This window comes from Uranotaenia lowii, chromosome 1 (genome assembly GCF_029784155.1).
Source record: "Uranotaenia lowii strain MFRU-FL chromosome 1, ASM2978415v1, whole genome shotgun sequence".
Lineage (NCBI taxonomy): Eukaryota > Metazoa > Arthropoda > Insecta > Diptera > Culicidae > Uranotaenia > Uranotaenia lowii.
This window is the reverse complement of record NC_073691.1, coordinates 17318637-17338401: the sequence shown is the minus strand read 5'-3', so window position 1 is coordinate 17338401 and position 19765 is coordinate 17318637. Positions and strand designations below refer to the sequence as shown.

Below are 19765 nucleotides of genomic sequence, written 5' to 3'. Positions count from 1 at the left end.
TTAAAAAAAAATTTTTTTAAAAATATTCCAAAAGTTCTAAAAAATTCCAAAAAATTATCAAAAATTTCAAAATAATTATAATAAAAATACTGATCACACTGACAGGATACTTAGAACAAAAATTCATCCATTTTCTGGCTTTTTTGTCAAACTGTGCAGGTTCGCAATACCGACGGTAGTTGGCGAATCTACCATCTTTCCGATACAAATGCCCTGTAGAAAAAATGTACCTGTTTAGCCCGATTTTATCGTAGGAATTGCCGATTTGTTTTGAAAGTTGGGTGGCATTTTCCAACTGGGATAGCATTTCTTCAAATCGATCGATGCGCACTCTGGAATCGATATTGCGTAAGCGTCTCGTTGTCGCCATCTGAAATCGAATGTCGAATGCCATCAACCACCACTCGGAAACAAGCCACACACAAATACGGCTCCAGCTGTGATTCTAACTAGACAGAATCATCCAAATCAATCTTGTTATGCCGATGAATCCGCCCGTTGATTGCCGCCCAACAGGCGTGCGACGTCAATTCGTTTTTGGATCCCGAAGCAAGAGATGGCTTTCCCCCAGTGGCTCCAGCTAGGACCACCGGCCGCTGAGAGAGAGCAAAACGAGATTAAAACAACCGTAAACATAGTTTTCGATTTGCATGTTTGAACGAGCTCACTACACGTGCTTGCTCGAACGAGATAATCTTCCAGGGATATGAAAGGTGTGAAACACGTAATTGTTTAGATTGTAAAATACAAACACCTTCACGTAACCATTTTTTTTTACTTCTTCATAGTTATTAGAAATTGTGAGTTACCTCGAACTAGTAGAGCAACCTATTTTTTATAACAAGAGCCTTGTCAAAACTCTGTTTTTTGAATATCACTAAAACGGCACATTGAATTTTCCATCGATAGCTTTCTTTTTTGTGTGCTGTTGAAATGCGCCTAAATGTATACTATTTCCGAATTATAACCTCTAACGCAATGTTTCTAGCAACATTGACCTCACGAGAACAAAACTGAACATTCTTCAACCCTGAAAAATTTAGCTCTAAACCGTGTTTTGCCGTGAGGCAAAAAAACGGGATTATTCAGAATCGCTCCGTTGATGAGATTCGTGACACACTACTGCGTGTGTTTGGTGTTTCAATAACAGAACGACGACGACGAATACTATTGACAAAATCATTGCCATTGCTAGCCGGCGGCGGCTAACCGGGTGCGATTCCAGTCCTGATCCCTTACTTTCAGGAGTTTGGCCTATCGACACCAGGACTAGCCGTAGTCGTTTAATATTTTATTTATCTTGATGCACTGTGACGTGGCGTCACGCGTCGTAGTTTTCTGGCAACGCGACAACGATACCCGGTCTATCCGCCTCCCCGGAGGCTTATTGTTTGCTGTTTGGGCTTTGACGGGGATAAACGGGATCCATGGGATGTGATTCAATGTTGATTAGAATTTATTAACTCTGATGATTGACGTGGCGGAATTGAGTGATTTAATTTCGGTGGCAAGCGAGTGTTTCGTTTCAATTTCCGATGACTCTCTGAGGTTTTCTTAAAAGTGGCTCCAGAGATTTTTATCCCTCTAGTTCGTTGAATCTTTTCATGATAAAAAAAGTTGTTTTATGAGAAATTTCTGTTAAATAGAAATGGATGTTAGGATGGTACAAAAACCCAATATGTCGCGAAACCAAATCCTTGGGGCTGAAGTTGCTCATTGTCTTCCAAAAGGTACCATGCCGCATTTCCAGCTCATTTGGTCAAGTGTAAGAACTTAAAGTTTTTTTTTTGGGAATGATTAACCATTTGGAACTTTGTAACCGAAGTTTCAAAGATAAGTCAATAAAAAAAAACGTAAATATCTGGTGAACGGATGGGGTTAAAGAATGGTTTGTGTACTTATTTGTTGCACACCGCAAACCTTCCTCTTTCCTCCTTAAATATCATTTATCAATATCAGAGGAATTTAGGAAAATTAAGTAAACTCTTTAGCCCCATTTTCTTTTTTGCCGTTCAATTCTATTTCAAGAAATTTCGATACAACTTAAATTTGTGGATCTATTCATTATATAATAAAAATTTGATTAAAATTTTTTTTTTAGTCAGGGAATCAGAAAATGATCAACTTATGAACTCTTAAGGACTCTCTCGTTACTTTTTTTCATATCAATAGTATAAAGAAAGTGGGGGAAAATTGCAAAAAAAAACGTTGAGCAAGATGAATTCAAATTTATAAGATTTTGTCTATCTACTCTAGTTTTGGAGATAAGTTGTTTCACAATTCAAAAGTTATAATTTTTTAGCAAAATCTGTCTACGATAACCAATTTAAAAAAAAACTGTATTTGTTAAGATTGACTACTTAATCTATATAGTTCGTTGTTGCGGAGCAAAGTATGGTTCACATTGAAAAGGAAAACCCCTTTACATCTATTAATTTATTCTTATGTTTCTATCCGTTTATAAGTTTTCATTTCTAATACTCTTTCCCGAAGAAGAAGTTTCACCGATATGTGAAAAAACTTTACTTCAGAACATAGTGCAAAATCAGAATTTCAATTTGAATGATAGAACAGAATTCCTAAATTCACACCAAAAATTTGAAGTATTTGACAAATGTACGGAAAATATAGAGACCAACATTGGATAAAACACATGAATTCGAAACAAGAAATCAAATCAGAAATTTGTTGAAGGATAAAAATACCAGATCAAAATTAAAAATTTCTATATTTTAGGTTGAAAATGAAAATCCGTACATCAGAGTTTTATTCCGGCATGCAAATAAGAATTTATAATTACACTGTATTAAAAAAACACATAATTTAAAATGTAGATTTAGAAATGAAATGAATAGGTAATCTAAATAAAGAGCATCTTAATTTTAAAGTCGAATTTCTGCATTCATCGAAGCTCTACGTAAAAAAGAAGAATCATCTTCAAAATTAGGAAATTAAATGTTGACAGTTTGGATTTTTTAATGAAAAATAAAAGAATATTTTGAAAATGAATATTTGTATTTTGAGACATCCTGAATTGTCCCAAAATCCCTATATTGATTTTCAAAATATTATTTTATTTCCAAACGGTTTGCCAACACTTAATTTCCAAATTTTGAAGATAATTCTGCTTTTTTCCGTAGAGCTTTGATGAATGTAGAAATTCGACTTTGAAATTAAGATGTTCTTTATTCGTTTCGAACTTGGGTTTAGAAAAAATAGAGAATTAAGATTATATTAGATGATTGAAATTCAAGAAAAACGTTGAATGTTGAAACATTGAGACGTTAATTATGAGACGAGTTCAATACTATCAAATTTAAAATTTATTTCTTTGAACTTTTTATCAACAACCTATGCCATCATATATTTCTTAACTGACAGTTGAACAAGGGTGATCCTTCTTTAGACCTATAGCATCATTTGGTTCTAAAATGTCGGAAATGGTAAATAACTCATTTTGCTGGCAAAGGATAACGCTACTTCTATGCAAACCGCTTTTGCCATAAAAAATAATTCTAATAAAACTTTAAAAGGTTTTTAAAATTTACCTCATCTTCAGTGCTTAAACAGGCAGCTCAATAAGTGGGGAACGTTTTGAGCAATCAGAGTGAATATTAAAAAACATTTTTATCTGTCCAAAATTATGAGATAAAAACCATCAAATTTTCGGATAAAATTTTCTTAAGGCAAACATGAACCAAATTAATGATTTTAGTATGAAATTTGGCTTCTAAAAAAACTGCTATATTAACACAATGCGGACCAAATACGAGATGTCTAGTTTTTTTTCGCTTGCCGCTCCATTAAAAAACGTGATTCAAACGTTATTAATCTAATAATGAATTCCATTCTACGAAATTTGGCACTACACTTCCCGTTACTCAAATATTTATATTAAATTAGTAGAATTTTGTTTAATAATTTCTGAAACATAAAGTGCCGAATTTTGGTGTCCTCAATGTGTAAATAATGTTAAACAATACACTGAGAAAATATAGAATTTTGTGAAGATTTTTTTAGGTGAAGATGTTTCTTAAACAGCAAATATTTTTCATAAAGGATAAATTCCTTAATGAAAATCTTAGTGAATTTTTAAAAGAAAATTTGAGTTTTTCGGATAAAACAAAGAACTCAAATTCTACATTTTATTTGTGATTTTCAAATGAATTGTGTGAATACAAACTTACCCAAACAACATTTAAGGTTTTACACCTGGCTACAAGACCTTGTTGAAGTTTCACAAGAGGCCTGAAGAGTCAACCAGTGTTACTTGGGTTAATTTCATTAAAAAATTGAAATCTGGAAATTGAATTGACAAGCACACATTAAGGACCGCAAAGAAATCTATAACGAGAAACACCGAAATTCGATTTTTGTAAGTTACGGCAAATGTTGTGTTCAATTTTGTCGAATAAAGTTTAAAACTCAAATTCCGTCCATTCGAGTTATACTTCGAAGTTTAGCACACTGTTGGCAAGCGAAATGTGTTAAATTCATGATCTCTTGAATTCCTCAAGAATTTATGTTGATTGTAAATTTTTTTTACAAGTTAAACCTTTTTCAAAATTTTAAATCTGCACTCTGAATCTGAATTCTGAACCTGCATTTAGAAATTGCCCTTTGAATCTCTATCCGTATTTCCATACGACTTCTGAAATGTATAAAAAAATACGATTTCCGATTCTTATTCCGGATCAGAATTTTATGAAAATATCATTTAAATCTGTAGTTAAGGTTCAATCTAAATTCACTATTTAAATTATAAATTTTTAATCTGTATTGTGAATCAGAAATAAAATATGAATTCACAAAGATCTGAATCTGACTTTTCAATTTCGAGTTGCCATTTCGAAGCTTTAAATTTTTGATTTTTTTTTTAATTTTGTGAACTTCAAATTTATGTAAATATAATACAACATTCTCTTTTTCGGAAAACTATTATCAAAATTTCAAAAACGCATATGATCTCGAAAAACATGATTCAAATTTGATATGAAATTCAAAACCAAATTTGAACTTTGATTTCAAAGATGCTTTTCATTTCTTATTTCATATGATTTTTCGAATTGAAAATCAAGAATCATGAACTAGTAGAGATGTACCGAATATTCGGTCAGCCGAATATTCGGCGCCGAATATCGCCGAAAAACCGTTAAGCCGAATATTCGGCTCACCGAATAGTTGAGCTAAGTATTCGGCCGAATAGGCCGAATAGGCCGAATAGGCCGAATAGGCCGAATATCTTCTACAGACTTGTAAATTTTTCAAATAATTTTGGATAATATCGAAAAGTAATGTTGTAAAAGCTACACAATCATATTGCTTAATTCTTCCAGAGTTTTGCTAGGGTTTATCCAGATTATTTGCTAAATCAAATAAAAATCTCAAATTTCTCTTTAAAATTTGTTAGACTTTGTGTTTAATATTTCAAAAATTGTCTAAATATACATAAAGTTTGCCCTTTTCTAATTTTTTCTTACAAAAATCGTTCTGAATACCTGACCGTCTGGATACGCATGGTTAAAAGTATGGTCTGCTTAAGGTTGAAGATCATAAATGTTTCAACAATTATTTTAAAGATATCTTGCTTAAATTCGACCTTCATCTAATTCAATATCAGAGAAGCAATTTCAAATAGCTTGACACCTGTTTCGACATATTTTATTCCAGATTTCCAAATTTCCAGATTTCTTCCAGGAACGCAATATCTTTGGTGATAAACGCTCTAGATGCGACTAGTCATTTTATGTCTTTTCAGTTATTAGTGACATTTAAAAAATCAGAAAGACCCCTACTTAATTTAAAAATATCTTGTAATACATCGTCGGATAATATCATCTGGTTGAAAATAAACGACTAAAAACAAGAGGGGCATTAATATGGAAGAAGTTGAAAGCATTGAAATAATCGCTTAAGGTTTTTTCATTGAAAACTCAAAAGAATAATCGACCGAATATTCGGCCGAATATTCGGCCGAATATTCGTTTGGCCGAATAGTTGAAAAGCTCAATATTCGGTATTCGGCCGTTCGCCGAATACCACTATTCGGTACATCTCTATGAACTAGATACAGAATCCGAAATACGAAACTAGGAATACTATATTGGTTATGGAAATTAAAGAATCAGATCCTCCGAAATGGGTTTAATTTAAAATTTAATGTTTAGACCTGGATTTCTGTGAACATTTTTGAAAAGTATAGCAGAATTTTGAACTTGGGATGTGGTTTTGAGGTTTTGGCATTAGTTTTTAGTCTAGATTGTTACTCTTGACTAACCTTACTCTTTTATCGTAATTTGTTTCTGAATTTAAAATTTTGAGTGTAGAGTAGAATACCTCGCTTGATGGTTTTTGATCCTCATACTCCCCTTCCTACGGCCATGATGTCAATAACGAAAGAAATAAATAAACTAGAGTTTATGAATCTGAAGAATCTTTGAGACTTAAACTTAATTTATTCCTGTTAATTCTTAATTTTATATTTTCCCACAATTTGAATTGTTCTATTACCTTTGAAATTCAACTGCGAAACGCACTCCAACTATGCTAAGTTATACTTTGATCTAGATTCAATAAAAATGTCAATGCAAAAGTCAAAAAGAAACCGAGAGTATAGAAGTAAGAATCTCTTCCGTTCCAACCATCCAAACATATGAAGATAGTGAAAAGTTTCCTAAACATCGTGGTTTTCTTAAAAATAAAAGTAGTCAGTTTTGTACAATAAAATTCGGTATTTGATTACAACAAGTGGTCGGAGTTTTTAATAAGTTTTCCGGAAAGGCGATCCCACAACTAGACGTATCAATTCCTATTGATGTTTTTAATCTTGTATTTTTTCATTTGTATGATCGTTATATGAATCTTTGATTTGTATAGTTTTAAACGGAAAAATAATTTTAAATTATGATTTCTTTTAAATAATCGCTTATTACTTAGTCACCCCGTATAGACTATTTTTTTTCGAATCTGACAAATTTGCGAATGTGTTTCCTTTTCGAGACATTTTTTACTCTTCTCTTATCGCTGACGACGTTTAAAAAGAAGATTTTCTAAAATACAATTAGATATTTGCCAGAGCATTGGAAAAAATCAGCACCAAATCGATGATGTTTCCTATTTTGAGCAAAAGAGCATTATTTTCTTATGAATGTTTGGAATAATGATTCATTTGTTGAAATTCAAAACAGTGTCAATAAAAAAAAACATTAAAATTATAAGTTATCTACAAAATTTAACCAATCGTTTGTATGACAATTGATTTAATACGATATTTGTTTGTACCTTGTCAATGTTGTCATGTTTGATGGATAAAAATAAACAATTTTGTTTTCTACGTCCATCGTTATCTACTTTGTTGAATCGAAAAATGCAATTAAAAATAGCAAATAAAGAATTCAGAAACAGTTCCAGTACACAAGAATATGCGGCGTAAGATAAGTACGATGTCTTTTGATGATTTGCAACTTTTTTTGTGCACCATGATTAAATTTTCCAGCTATGTCTGAGCGATTTATTGATCGATTACAATGTTTGTTTGAAAAAAAAAACATATTTTTTTTTTTCAAAACAACATTTGTAGGTTGGAATATTCTTGAGATTTATGGTAATTCAGAAATCTAGCCCAACGGCATTCGTGAGATGCCCTGCAATGACTCTACACAAATTCAGGTGGGTCAGCAACAATCAGCGACGGGTGTCATTATCAATTGGAGATAACAATTTTTTTTTCGGTGACGGCACGCTTCCCCATCATGATTAGAAACGTTGACCATCGAGAACGTTCACATGAATTTGGGTAAGAAGGCGCCACCCGTCCGTGATTGATTTTGCAAATTTTAGTCGAAGCTGAGCCGAGTTGGAGTCAAGATGTTTCTGTATACAGTCGGGTTGATTTGTGTGCTAGTGTTTTTGGGATTGAAATATTTGTTCTCCTATTGGGATCGATATGGGCTGCCTAGTATAAGTCCGGAGATTCCTTTTGGGAATTTGAAAACGGTTGCCAAAAATGAGGAATCCTTCGGGACGGCTATAACGAATCTGTACTGGAAAACTCAAGAACCGTTGATTGGTGTTTATCTTTTTTTCCAACCGGCCATTATGGTTCGGGACGCACATTTAGCTCACCGGATGATGACCAGTGATTTCAACAGTTTCCATGATCGGGGAGTCTACTGCAATGAGAAAGACGACCCGTTTTCGGCAAATTTGTTTGCCCTGGAGGGACGAAAATGGCGAAATTTGAGGAATAAGCTAACACCTGTTTTCACATCCGGTCAGTTACGAGGCATGTTTCCGACCATCTTGAACGTGGGATACAAGCTTCAGAGGTACCTCGAACCGTTGGCTGATCGCGGAGAAGTCGTTGACTTCGAGAAACTGTCCTCAAGATTCGTTATGGAAAATGTAGCTTCGGTCTTCTTTGGATTTGAAGCTAACTGCATCAACGATCCGAACGATTCATTCCATACTGTTTTGAAAACTGCTCAACGTCCCAGACTTGTGAGTAACATTCGATCTTCGGCCGTGTTCATCTGTCCAAGTTTGCTCAAAATCTTACGAATGACATCGCTAGATCCCGAAGTCATTGAATTCGTGCAGCGCATCATCACGGAACAGATTGATCACAGGGAAAAGACGAAAGACACCCGGAAAGATTTCATCCAGCAGCTGATAGATCTACGTCGAGAGGATAAAGACAACGGTGAGTTGGCTTTGAGCTTGGAAGAATGTGCCGCAAACATTTTCCTGTTCTACGTTGCTGGGTCGGATACTTCAACGGCGGCCATTTCATTCACACTTCACGAGTTAACTCATAATCCAAAAATAAAGGATAGACTATTGGCCGAAATTGATGAGACCCTTCGCAGCTCCGAGGGTCTATTCACCTACGAAAGCCTCAGGGCCATGAAATATCTGGACATGTGCGTTAAAGAGACCCTCCGCAAATATCCGGGTCTCTCAATCCTCAACCGGCAATGTACCGCCGACTATCCGGTTCCGGATTCAAAAATCATCATTCGAAAGGGCTCGAATGTCATCTTTCCCATGGAAGCTTACGGCATGGATCCAAAGTATTTCCCGGACCCGGAAAGTTACAATCCGGATCGTTTCGATCCGGAGATCGGTAGTTTCGACGAACGAGCGTATTTTCCATTTGGAGAAGGTCCTCGAATGTGTATCGGTAAGTTTCTGTCAAGTGGTCAACTTAGGTTCACACTAATATCCACTTTGTATTCAAAACACAGGAAAACGTATGGGCGAAGCTGTTACCAAAATTGGCCTGGTACTGTTGCTGTCCCGGTTCAACTTTGAGGCGACTGTTGGGCTTAAGTTGCGGTTTAAACCATCGGCGGTTTCAATGCACCCGGTCGGTGGAATTCCGCTGCGCGTTTCCAGGCGCAGTAGTTGAAAAACATCTCATCGTACTTAGAGCTTAGCAATATGTTTCTTTAGGATTATCTATCGAATGTTTACCTAGAATTTAAGTTTACTCACTCGATTTGATACTAGTTTTTGGATGAAGTAATAGAACCAAATTATTCACGAGAATCCCTTCTTCAACTTGACAGGATCAACGAAAAGTCCCATGAAACAGGTACGAAAAAGCTTACTAATCCCCATATGTTCTATGTGCCGGATGAATTTCGCAAGTTCGTTTTTGAAGGCAGGGCACAGTGCACGCGAATTGCGAAGCGATTCAACTCAGAAGAAAAAACCTTCGGTGATTAGTTGCATAATCAAAAATGTGAGCGGGGAATACGTAGCGAAAAATAATCCGCCTTAATTCTGTAAAAAACCGCACAAATAATCTTTTCAAATCCGGAAAACCGCGATAAATAGATCGAGTTCCAGGACAGTGGAAACGATTAAGTCCGCAGGGGGTATCAAGAGGCATTTTAAGGAAATGAATGCACGGTGCCAGGACCTTGGAGGGGCTTCGGAAAATATATTTTTGACGCAATTCTGAAATACAAGATGGGGCGGCTTCCTTCTTACTTCAATATGCTTTGAATGGTTGAAACATCAAAAACATGAGTAGAGGGAGAAAGGACTCAACAAGTAGAAGTCGAATTTTGCTGTCACAAATTTGATAAATCTGTCAATAAAATGACAAAGCCATGATCAAAATATATTTAAAAAAAATTAAAATAAGACAGATGGCAGAAATTTTACACAAAAAAAAACTGACAGAAACAGAACTATGAAAACATTGAAAAAATAAAAAAATCTGACAAAACTGTAAAAAAAATTGATAATAAATTTATAATAAGGTAAATGATCTTGAGTGGAACGAGTCGAAATCTGATCTTGAGCGGAACTATTTACTTTATTTATGTATCTTATCTAAATATTGAAAAAACACTTTTTCAAGATCTTATCATAGAAGCTTTGTCATTTTTGCTAAAATTTATGAATTGAACTAATTTCATTAGAAACATTATAAACAACCACATTTCAGCAATTTCCACCAATCTATGCTGACTTTGAACGTCGATTTACTCTTGACTCTTGACCGTTATGATTCTTAATGAATAAAATGGTAGAAAAACTCAAAAAAAGCCTTAGATATTCGGGTATTTGTAACAAGTTTTCCATCAAAATATCAAGAAATCGCGTAGTTTTTAAAAGTAAAATATGATCTTGAGCAGAACTACCAGCTTCCAAAATAAATGGCTAGGAGGGCTAGGAGCGCTGCCTTAGGGGCCGTTCACTAATTACGTAAGCACGATTTTGGAAATTTTCAACCCCCCCCCCCCTGGTAAGACAAAGTAAGATTTTTCAAAACCCCCCCCCCCCCCCCAAGTAAGATCTTACGTTTTTTATTCTTTGAGAAATTGACACGTTTTTTTTTTCAAAAATAGCTTGAAAATATTAAAAATGTTGCATACATGCTTCAAAGCAAAGCACTTATGAAAAAAATTAAAAAACTGCATTTGAAAAGCGCAATCTATACAAAAAACAGATGAAATGTCATCAACGATTAAAGAAAACATTATTCAAGACGAAGCATATCTGGGGTAACAATAGTTTTCAATAAATTTCCAAAATCGAATAAACAATATAAAATCGAAATTCCGATTTAAAAAAGAGTGATCAGGTTAGCACAAGGTTCCATAAAAAATTGTTATGTTTTCTACCTGAAATTCATAAAAAGCTTTTTAAAAAAATATTATTCTATACTACTAGAATTGGGGCAACATGTTTAAGTACAATCACGTTGTCAACTAAACTAAAAGCATAGACTCATTCAGCTATAAGCGATAAAGATTTAGGATTTTTTAGGAATTCATATACATTAAAAGATAAATAACATAACATTAAAATTAACCAACAAATAGGTAGTGAGTAAAAATCCTCAGAAATATGGTTTCGAATGGCTATGGCTGTTTTGAATTTTTAATGTAACATTTCTTACGTAAGATTTTTGGAAACCCCCCCTGCCCCCCTAGTAAGAGATCGTAAGCAAATGTGAAACCCCCCCACCCCCCCTATGTGCTTACGTAATTAGTGAACAGCCCCTTATGCCTCACTCGCGGTTTTTACCCCTGAATGTATGCAGCACCTTTGTATTTTTTTATATTATATCAGCTTTAGGGAAAGAAAATATGTGAAATTAAATTCGAGTGGAACCAAAAATTAATCAAATTGGTGTCACAACGTACCAAACCAGACACACAAGAAGTTTAAATTTTTGGAGTACAAGATATTTTTGATTCTTTCTTCCGGAGGGTAGACAGGAAGGGAGAGGAAAGCTTTCATACATATTTTTGGTATAATCCGAGAACTAATAAAGTCAATAAAGTAAATTCATTATTTCAGAATAAGAATCAATCTTCATTGCCATTACTATTCGAACTTTAAGAAGCAGCTTTCATTTAAAGAGGTTGTTCCTAATGTAGAAGTTCCAATTGAAAACGATATATCTACTAATAAACAAAAATTCAAATTGTTTTTAACACAAATTCTTTCAGTCCTTCAAAGTGTAGCAAAGCACACCAGGTTAGCTATTTTATAACATATAACGATTTAATTGGTGGCCTGTTATTGAAAACCTATCCGATTCCCTAGTGTTTGATGTTTACACTTCAGCTCGAACTCATGAAAATCGGTTTGGGAAATAATTGTTTTATCAATTGAACTAAATACTTAATAGTTCCAAATTTTTTTAATATAATACAATATTATCGTGATTCATAAGAAACTGGAATTTATTAAAAACTTTATTCTATTAGACCAAGCCCACCAATGGTTGCTAAACCTCGAATCGAGTACATTCAGCAACGTATCTATGAACCCATCATCGCACCAACAGTCGCTGTCTTGATTCGAGAAATAGCATTCGAGCAGTAGGTTGTTACAGGATGCGTTTATGTAGCAACCCGGTAGCAACGCAGCCGGTATTTGCTATCAGAAAATAAACAAACACAAATACCAACCTGGATCGCAACAATGGGTGCGAAAATAAGTAAGTAGATAAAATCGCAACCAATCAAAACATCTAAAATAACGACCGAAATAGCAACTTGCGGTGGGCTTGGTCTTAATGAGTTGTTTAGAACAAGGTTGCTGAAGTCACAGAAAAATCTGTAATTTCACAGAATTTTGAGCAAATTTTTATCGCAGAATCGGTGTCTTAGAACACAAAATTTTGAAATATTCACAGAATATTTTAGTTTTGAATAAATCACCAAAGTTATTATTTTTTGGTCAATATAAAATTAAGATGTTTTATCTTGAATTAGAAAACTATGATAAGATTTTCAATGTAAACTGATTTTCCCTACTAAAACATAAAAAAGACCCAATTTATCATGAATTTTCAATGAAATTAAAGGAAAAAGCATCACAGAAATCCATCACAGAATTTGTGGATAACATTACAAAAAAATAATATTTTTTCTCAAAAACACCTTGATTTAGAGTAATGTACAGTTTTCTTTGCAAAATCTGTAATTTAAGACATCTACATTTGTATAACTGACTATGTCGTTACCTTCAATAGTTGTTCGTTGCAATATGCCAAAAAACGCGCACATTGAAATAATCAATCAAATATACATATTTAAGAATTTCATTTTTGAGATATAAAATACAAATTTGAGTTTAGAGTTGAAGTTTTCACAGTTACACAAAGATTTAGAGTGAGAGCTATTAAAGATGTTGACAATACAAAATGGTTCCGCTCAAGATCTTATTTTAGTTCCGCTCAAGATCAAAATTCTTTTTTCAGTGAACCAGCTCTAGGGTTATTAAGATTTTTCTAAAATATTCTACAAAACATCATGAGAAAGCAGAATCCAAAATCTATACGCTGAACTAAAAGAAATCGTTCAGATATAACCAATATCTATACCACTTGATCAACTGTTTCGAATTCATCTACCCTAATGAAAAACCTCGAGAAAAAAAAATTTCGGCAACATTATGAAAAATATTACAAATTTGATAAAAAATGACAACTATAATAACTAAAAAAATGACAAATCTTACAAAATTTGGCAATAAAATTACAGGCATCTGACAACACTACAATATATTACAAATGTGATTAAAATATGTCAAAACTATGACAAAAACAAATATTATGATGAAAAATTGACAATCTATGTTATTCTGTCTGATTTTTGTCATTTTATTTTAAATTTTTGTCATAATTTTGTCATTTTTTCATTTGTTGTATTTTTGTTTTAGTTTGTTAAGATTTTTATCATTCGATTCTCAAAATATTTTCATAGTTTTGTCTTTTTTTTGTTTCGATTATGTCGTTTTAACATCTTCATGTTATTTTGAGTTATATCAATGATGTATTTATCGGAATTTTAATGAAAAAATTATCCGGTAAAACTGTGTTCGATAATTACTCCTGCGGATTCGAACTACTGGGCATCGTTTCAGAAGGAAACTGACTTGCCAACTGAGCTACCTTTATGAATATATATCACAAGCTCATAGATTGTCTTAATTGTTGAAAAATTGTTTTTGAAAGAAATCGGCTGGCGGGAACCAATGCTATTGATTAATTAAAAACTGTTTTATTGGCATCACAAACCGGCCAGTCATGTTCCTAAGCCCCTATGGTTATGCAATTTTTTTTTAATTGTCAAGCACTTTTCCGCTCTTACTTCTTTCCTAACTATCAAGTGAATATCATCCAAACTCAAATATTAGAAAAAAAAATTAAAAAATTGCAATCGAGCGCAACAACAATGGTTAAAATTGGTCATTATTTGACAAAACGGCATGTATTTCACATTGAGTGTCCTGGTCGGACATTTAGTCGCCTTATTAAAACAGTGATGAATGTCACCCCTAAAAAAGTTAGCAAATTTTTGAAGCTTAATAACTTTTTTATCTTAACTTTAATTGAAATGCAACCTTCTGATGAAATATTTGTCATAGTTTAGGCTTCAAGAAAACCCGTTTTTGAAAGAAATCGGTCGAAGGAGACAAAAGTTATTGACGATGAACTGGTTTTTCATGTTCCTTTCGAACAAAATGTCTCAAAATCCCATACAAACTTCAGGCTCGTTGAGCGACCCCTTCCCGTGGTCCGATCTGGCCCAAATTTGGCATGAGATCTTGTACTAGGCCTAGGATCAATTTTAGCCTGCAGCGTATAACTTTTTCAAAAGTCGGGTCATTTGGGGCAGTCTATAGCCTACATGTTGTTCTAACTGAAACAAAACTCGAAGTGGTGATTTGATTTTGAAAGCACATCAATGCACTTTTTGTGACTTATCAAATCCCGTTTTGAGCACTTTTGTGCCCTTTATGTGACTTAAGTCCCGTATAACGTACGTATAGATCACTTTTGCAACTTTCAAGTTCGTTAATGAGTACATAAAGTTCACGAAAGGGAATTGGGCAAAACAAGTCACATACAACGTACATATTAATCACTTTTGCAACTTTCAAGTTCATTAATGAGTACATAAAGTTCACTAAAGGGAATTGGGCAGTTGATTCTCTTTGTCAGCCAATATGTAATTTTCAATGTCTTCATTCAAATAAATATGTGACTTTTGGTTACTTGGGTATGTTCAGTTCATGGTACCGCCATGCAGTTGCTCTAACTGAAACAAAAATTGAAGTGGTGATATAATTTTGTAGCATACCTGCAGGTGCACTCGCCCGACCAGCAGGCGCACTCGCCCGACCAGCAGGCCCATCAGTCAGCTAGGAAGAAAGCACCTCAATGACCTTTTTGTGACTTAGTAAATCCCGTTTAGCATAGTTTAGGGAATTTGGCCCTTGTTTCTCATTGTCTTCATTTCAGTAAATATGTGACTTTTTGTTTCGTGGGGAATCTCCAAACATTTTTTTATTATTTTGAAATTTTTCAATGAAGACAAGGCTCACTTGTGAGTATTATTTAACGTAATAAAAATCCCAAAAATCCAAAAAAATGTTTCCAATATTTTCCAAAATCAAACGAAACACATGCTTGCCACTGAAATCAAATCACTCAATCCCACCATGTCAATCACCCGAGTTAATAAATTCTAATCAACATTGAATCCTATCAACAACGGTGTGATCCGCGTTCATTCCCGTCAAATACCTACCTACCCAAAAACAATAAGCCTTCTGGCAGTCCGATAGGCCAACCTCGGCGTTCCGCTGTTCGCATCAGAAAACTGCGTGACGCCACGTCACAGTGCATCAAAATAAATAATATATTAAACGACTATGGCTAGTCCTGGCGTTCGGACCTAAACCTATTCCGGGAACATAAGAGATTATTTGGGCTGGCCCAGAGAACAGGAATCCTGTGTGGTATGCCCCTCCGGGATATGTTTTCGCAAAGCATTCGTCGACGAGAACACAAAACACCAAACGAATGTCACGAATCTCATCAACGGAACGGATTTCCACCATTCCGCATGATCAGGCATGGCAAAAACACCGAACCGTGCGGCACTGGTGCCTTGTCCCACTAAGAACACGCCACCGAGTGCATACCATCAACCACTCGGTGGCAGTGCTCGATCGAGACGCTGCATTGTAGCGATCAAAACACCGGTGTCAGTGGCGGTGCTTTGCTTATCGTTCGGCAAACACCGGAGCCGAGTGCTTTAACTTCGGAAAGGCACCGGAGCCGAGTGCCTTCTGGTTCGTGAAAGCACCGGAGCTACATGCTGCTTGCTAGCACTGAGTAGCAAATTCGAACGATCATACCCAACAGCGCGGCGGTAGTAGGTACCGTGTGGAGTTTGTTATTGGGATGGATTTGAATCATTTGGGGTGAAGTTTATTACTTCACTGTACAGTTGTCCATCAAGATAGAAAGTTCATGTCTTCAGCAAAGTTGTTTGTATTGACATAATCTGTAACTTTGTCGAAAATATTAGTTTTCTATCTTGTTGGAGAACTGAATGGTAGAGTAATCATCTTCACTCCATTGATCAACTACACTCTGCTCTACGGTACCAATTTTTTTTATTCCGCTTCAGATCCTTGTGCTTTCCTAAACGGAAATGGTAATGCGTTTGGGATAAAATTGTTCGGGTGGAGAAAAAGTTGGTATAGAATGATTTTGTTTTTCGACAGCGGATTTAATTTTTGCAATAAGGCTGGAACATTTTTTTTAAATGTTTCATTTGATCAATCTTATACAGGGCCGAATTAAGCCATAGGGGGGCCCGGGGCATTTTTTTCTCGGGGCCCCTATGATTCGATTTTTTGTTCAAATGCTATCCCAGAGAACACAAAACATTTTAAACGTAAAAGAACTGGATATGAATGAAATTTTTGGTAGAAGAATAGTTTTAGTACCTTCAAATAAAAATTATCAATTAATCAGGTGCAAACATTGTGGAAGAGCTCGGACATTTTTAAGCAATGAAAGCTCTGATTTTAGCTTCAAAATTTTACATTTAGTTCTCAATTTTTGTTAATACCCTTATCACCAACTACAATTCTCTGATTTAGAAAAATGACCGGATTGATATTTTAAATGATTTTCATTTTATCATTGATCGTCTGGTTTGTGATTCATCGAGAGATATTTACCTCATGACTATTGAGAAGTTTCATGTAGATTTGAAACATTGAAAACAAAAAAATAAACAAAATAATGAAATTCAAATTTTATAGAGATACAGATATAAGAGTTTAAGAATTCAACACTAAAAATCAGATTAAATTCACAATTATCTGTGAAACACAAAAAAACGTTTTCATGAAATGTTTATGAATGTGATTCTCATCAGATAAAAAAAATTGTTATCATATTGTTATTCTAAATGTGACAAAATTGGTATAAGTGCCAAAATGATCATTCGAAAAAAAAATAGATTAGAGCTTTAATGTTTAAAAAACAGATTCAGTTATCATGGAAAAAGTCAGATGAGGAATCCTCATGACCATGTAACTGAATTTCAGTAACTGAAGAACCAACAAAAGACTTCAAAATGTCAATGAATTGGATCTGGAAAAAGATAAGATTAAAAACATAGAAATATTCATGTTAAGAGAATCACTCAATGATATTTGCAACTTAACTATGAGATCATTTTTAAAAATAAGTTGAAAATGTTCATATGAATGTTCATAACATGAGAATTTCAAGTCTGATATTGTCTGATTTCAAGACAGATATTGTGAGGGAAATTCAAAAAAGAAACTCTGTACTGTTGATTGGTCCAATTTAGACAACTACAAAAGATTTTATTTTCGAAATTTTGGAGGGAAAAGGGTTGAGAAATTTATAAACCAACGGAAATTTCAATATAAATGATCGATAAGTGAAAATAATAAAAATACCCGGTATTAACCCGGATACTGTCCGGATTAGATTCTGAAATGTTTATCATAAAGTTGCTCTGTTCTCTCTTTGCAATGTGAGTCTGTTTTGGTGAAATTAACTGCTATTTTAGTGCAGTAAGCATGACTTGGAAAGTTAAATAAAAATAAACATCATTATTGTGTAAGACGTTTGTATGCAATGAAAATAAGGAGATGTTTTTCTTAATTTCCCCTGTTCTGTACAGAATTCTGACATGTTCATATTCTTCTAAATTTTGGTTTCGAATTCGGTTCACATACTTTTGTCCAGATTTTGGGGTGATGTTTTTGGAAATTCAATGCCAAGATTTTGAAATTCTTAGCTCGCAGAATGCTGGAGAGCTTCTTCACTGCATACTCTAGGGGGCCCCCTTAACTTATGCAAGAGAAAAACTATTCTAGATATTATTTCCCGGAGGCTTCTTTAGTTGTAATATTTCAAGTTTTCATTCCGATTTTCTAGTTTTGATTTATTTTCAGAGATTTGTAGAAATTGAAGTAGGAGTATGATTAGAGGAATGTTAAAACTTTTATTCCCTCGGGGGGCCCTCTTTAATCCGGCCTTGATCTTATACAAACTCAAGTATAATGAATAAAAAAAAAGGAACGATTGATTAGTATTAAAAGGTTATTTCTCATGTGTAGTTAACAAGTACCATAGCAAATAGGTCACTGTTCAACTTGAAAAACATAATGTTTACCAAGTTTTTATTGCTTAAGCGCAAACGTTCATCGGTTGATCCAGAAAGAATTTTGTTATCTATAAGTTATATGAGCGAATAATGATGAGGACTGATTTGCGGTTGTTTTGAAATTTGAATGCCATCGAAAAGTTTTCATGAAACAATATTAAAAGTCAAAAAAGCCAGTTGGCTTGATCTGTGTTACTTGGGATACGAAAAAAAATCACCCATAACCATAGATTCACCCATAGATTCGTTTTGCAAACGAACTGTTGCAAAATACACTGGTTGGAATGGTTCAACAAATTGGTGTATGAACTGCCAGTCGAGGGTTTCCAACTAAAATTCCATATCAAATCTTATAAGTTTATTTCTATTTTTTTTTTCATTTTCCTCCCATTCCCTTCTTGATCATCCAAAGGGTCCATTGACAAAAGAAGAAAAACAAATTTTGTTCCGGCCTTATTGCGAAAAATTAAATCCGCTGTCGAAAAACAAAATCATTCTATACCAACTTTTTCTCTACCCGAACAATTTTATCCCAAACGCATTACCATTTCCGTTTAGGAAAGCACAAGGATCTGAAGCGGAATAAAAAAATTGGTACCGTAGAGCAGAGTGTAGTTGATCAATGGAGTGAAGATGATTACTCTACCATTCAGTTCTCCAACAAGATAGAAAACTAATATTTTCGACAAAGTTACAGATTATGTCAATACAAACAACTTTGCTGAAGACATGAACTTTCTATCTTGATGGACAACTGTACAGTGAAGTAATAAACTTCACCCCAAATGATTCAAATCCATCCCAATAACAAACTCCACACGGTACCTACTACCGCCGCGCTGTTGGGTATGATCGTTCGAATTTGCTACTCAGTGCTAGCAAGCAGCATGTAGCTCCGGTGCTTTCACGAACCAGAAGGCACTCGGCTCCGGTGCCTTTCCGAAGTTAAAGCACTCGGCTCCGGTGTTTGCCGAACGACAAGCAAAGCACCGCCACTGACACCGGTGTTTTGATCGCTACAATGCAGCGTCTCGATCGAGCACTGCCACCGAGTGGTTGATGGTATGCACTCGGTGGCGTGTTTGAAACAGAGAACACAGTGCAGTGCGTGTTTGAGACATGCCTGAGTCTGATTGCCACCCTTAAGGCGCGACGTCGTCGTTTCGTTTATGTCATTTCTCAATAAAATATGGCTCCAAGCAATCAATTGGTTTTAGCCCTAAGGTTTTTTCTGAGCAGCAGAACGAAAAACAAAGAAGGATGAATTCCTCTACAGTATCATGGAT

The 19765-nt window shown here is 34.6% G+C and overlaps 2 protein-coding genes across 3 annotated transcripts in view; both read left to right on the top strand.

Annotated features, from left to right (window-relative positions):
- LOC129745129 (carbonic anhydrase-related protein 10) overlaps nucleotides 1–19765 on the top strand; it is a 119559-nt gene that overhangs the window by 52390 nt on the left and 47404 nt on the right. The window lies entirely within an intron of this gene.
- Nucleotides 7306–9549, top strand: LOC129745128 (cytochrome P450 6d3-like). The gene is made up of 2 exons (XM_055738009.1): nucleotides 7306–9181; nucleotides 9246–9549. The coding sequence occupies exons 1-2, from the start codon at nucleotides 7867–7869 to the stop codon at nucleotides 9407–9409; spliced, it is 1479 nt and encodes a 492-aa protein (XP_055593984.1). The 5' UTR covers nucleotides 7306–7866; the 3' UTR covers nucleotides 9410–9549.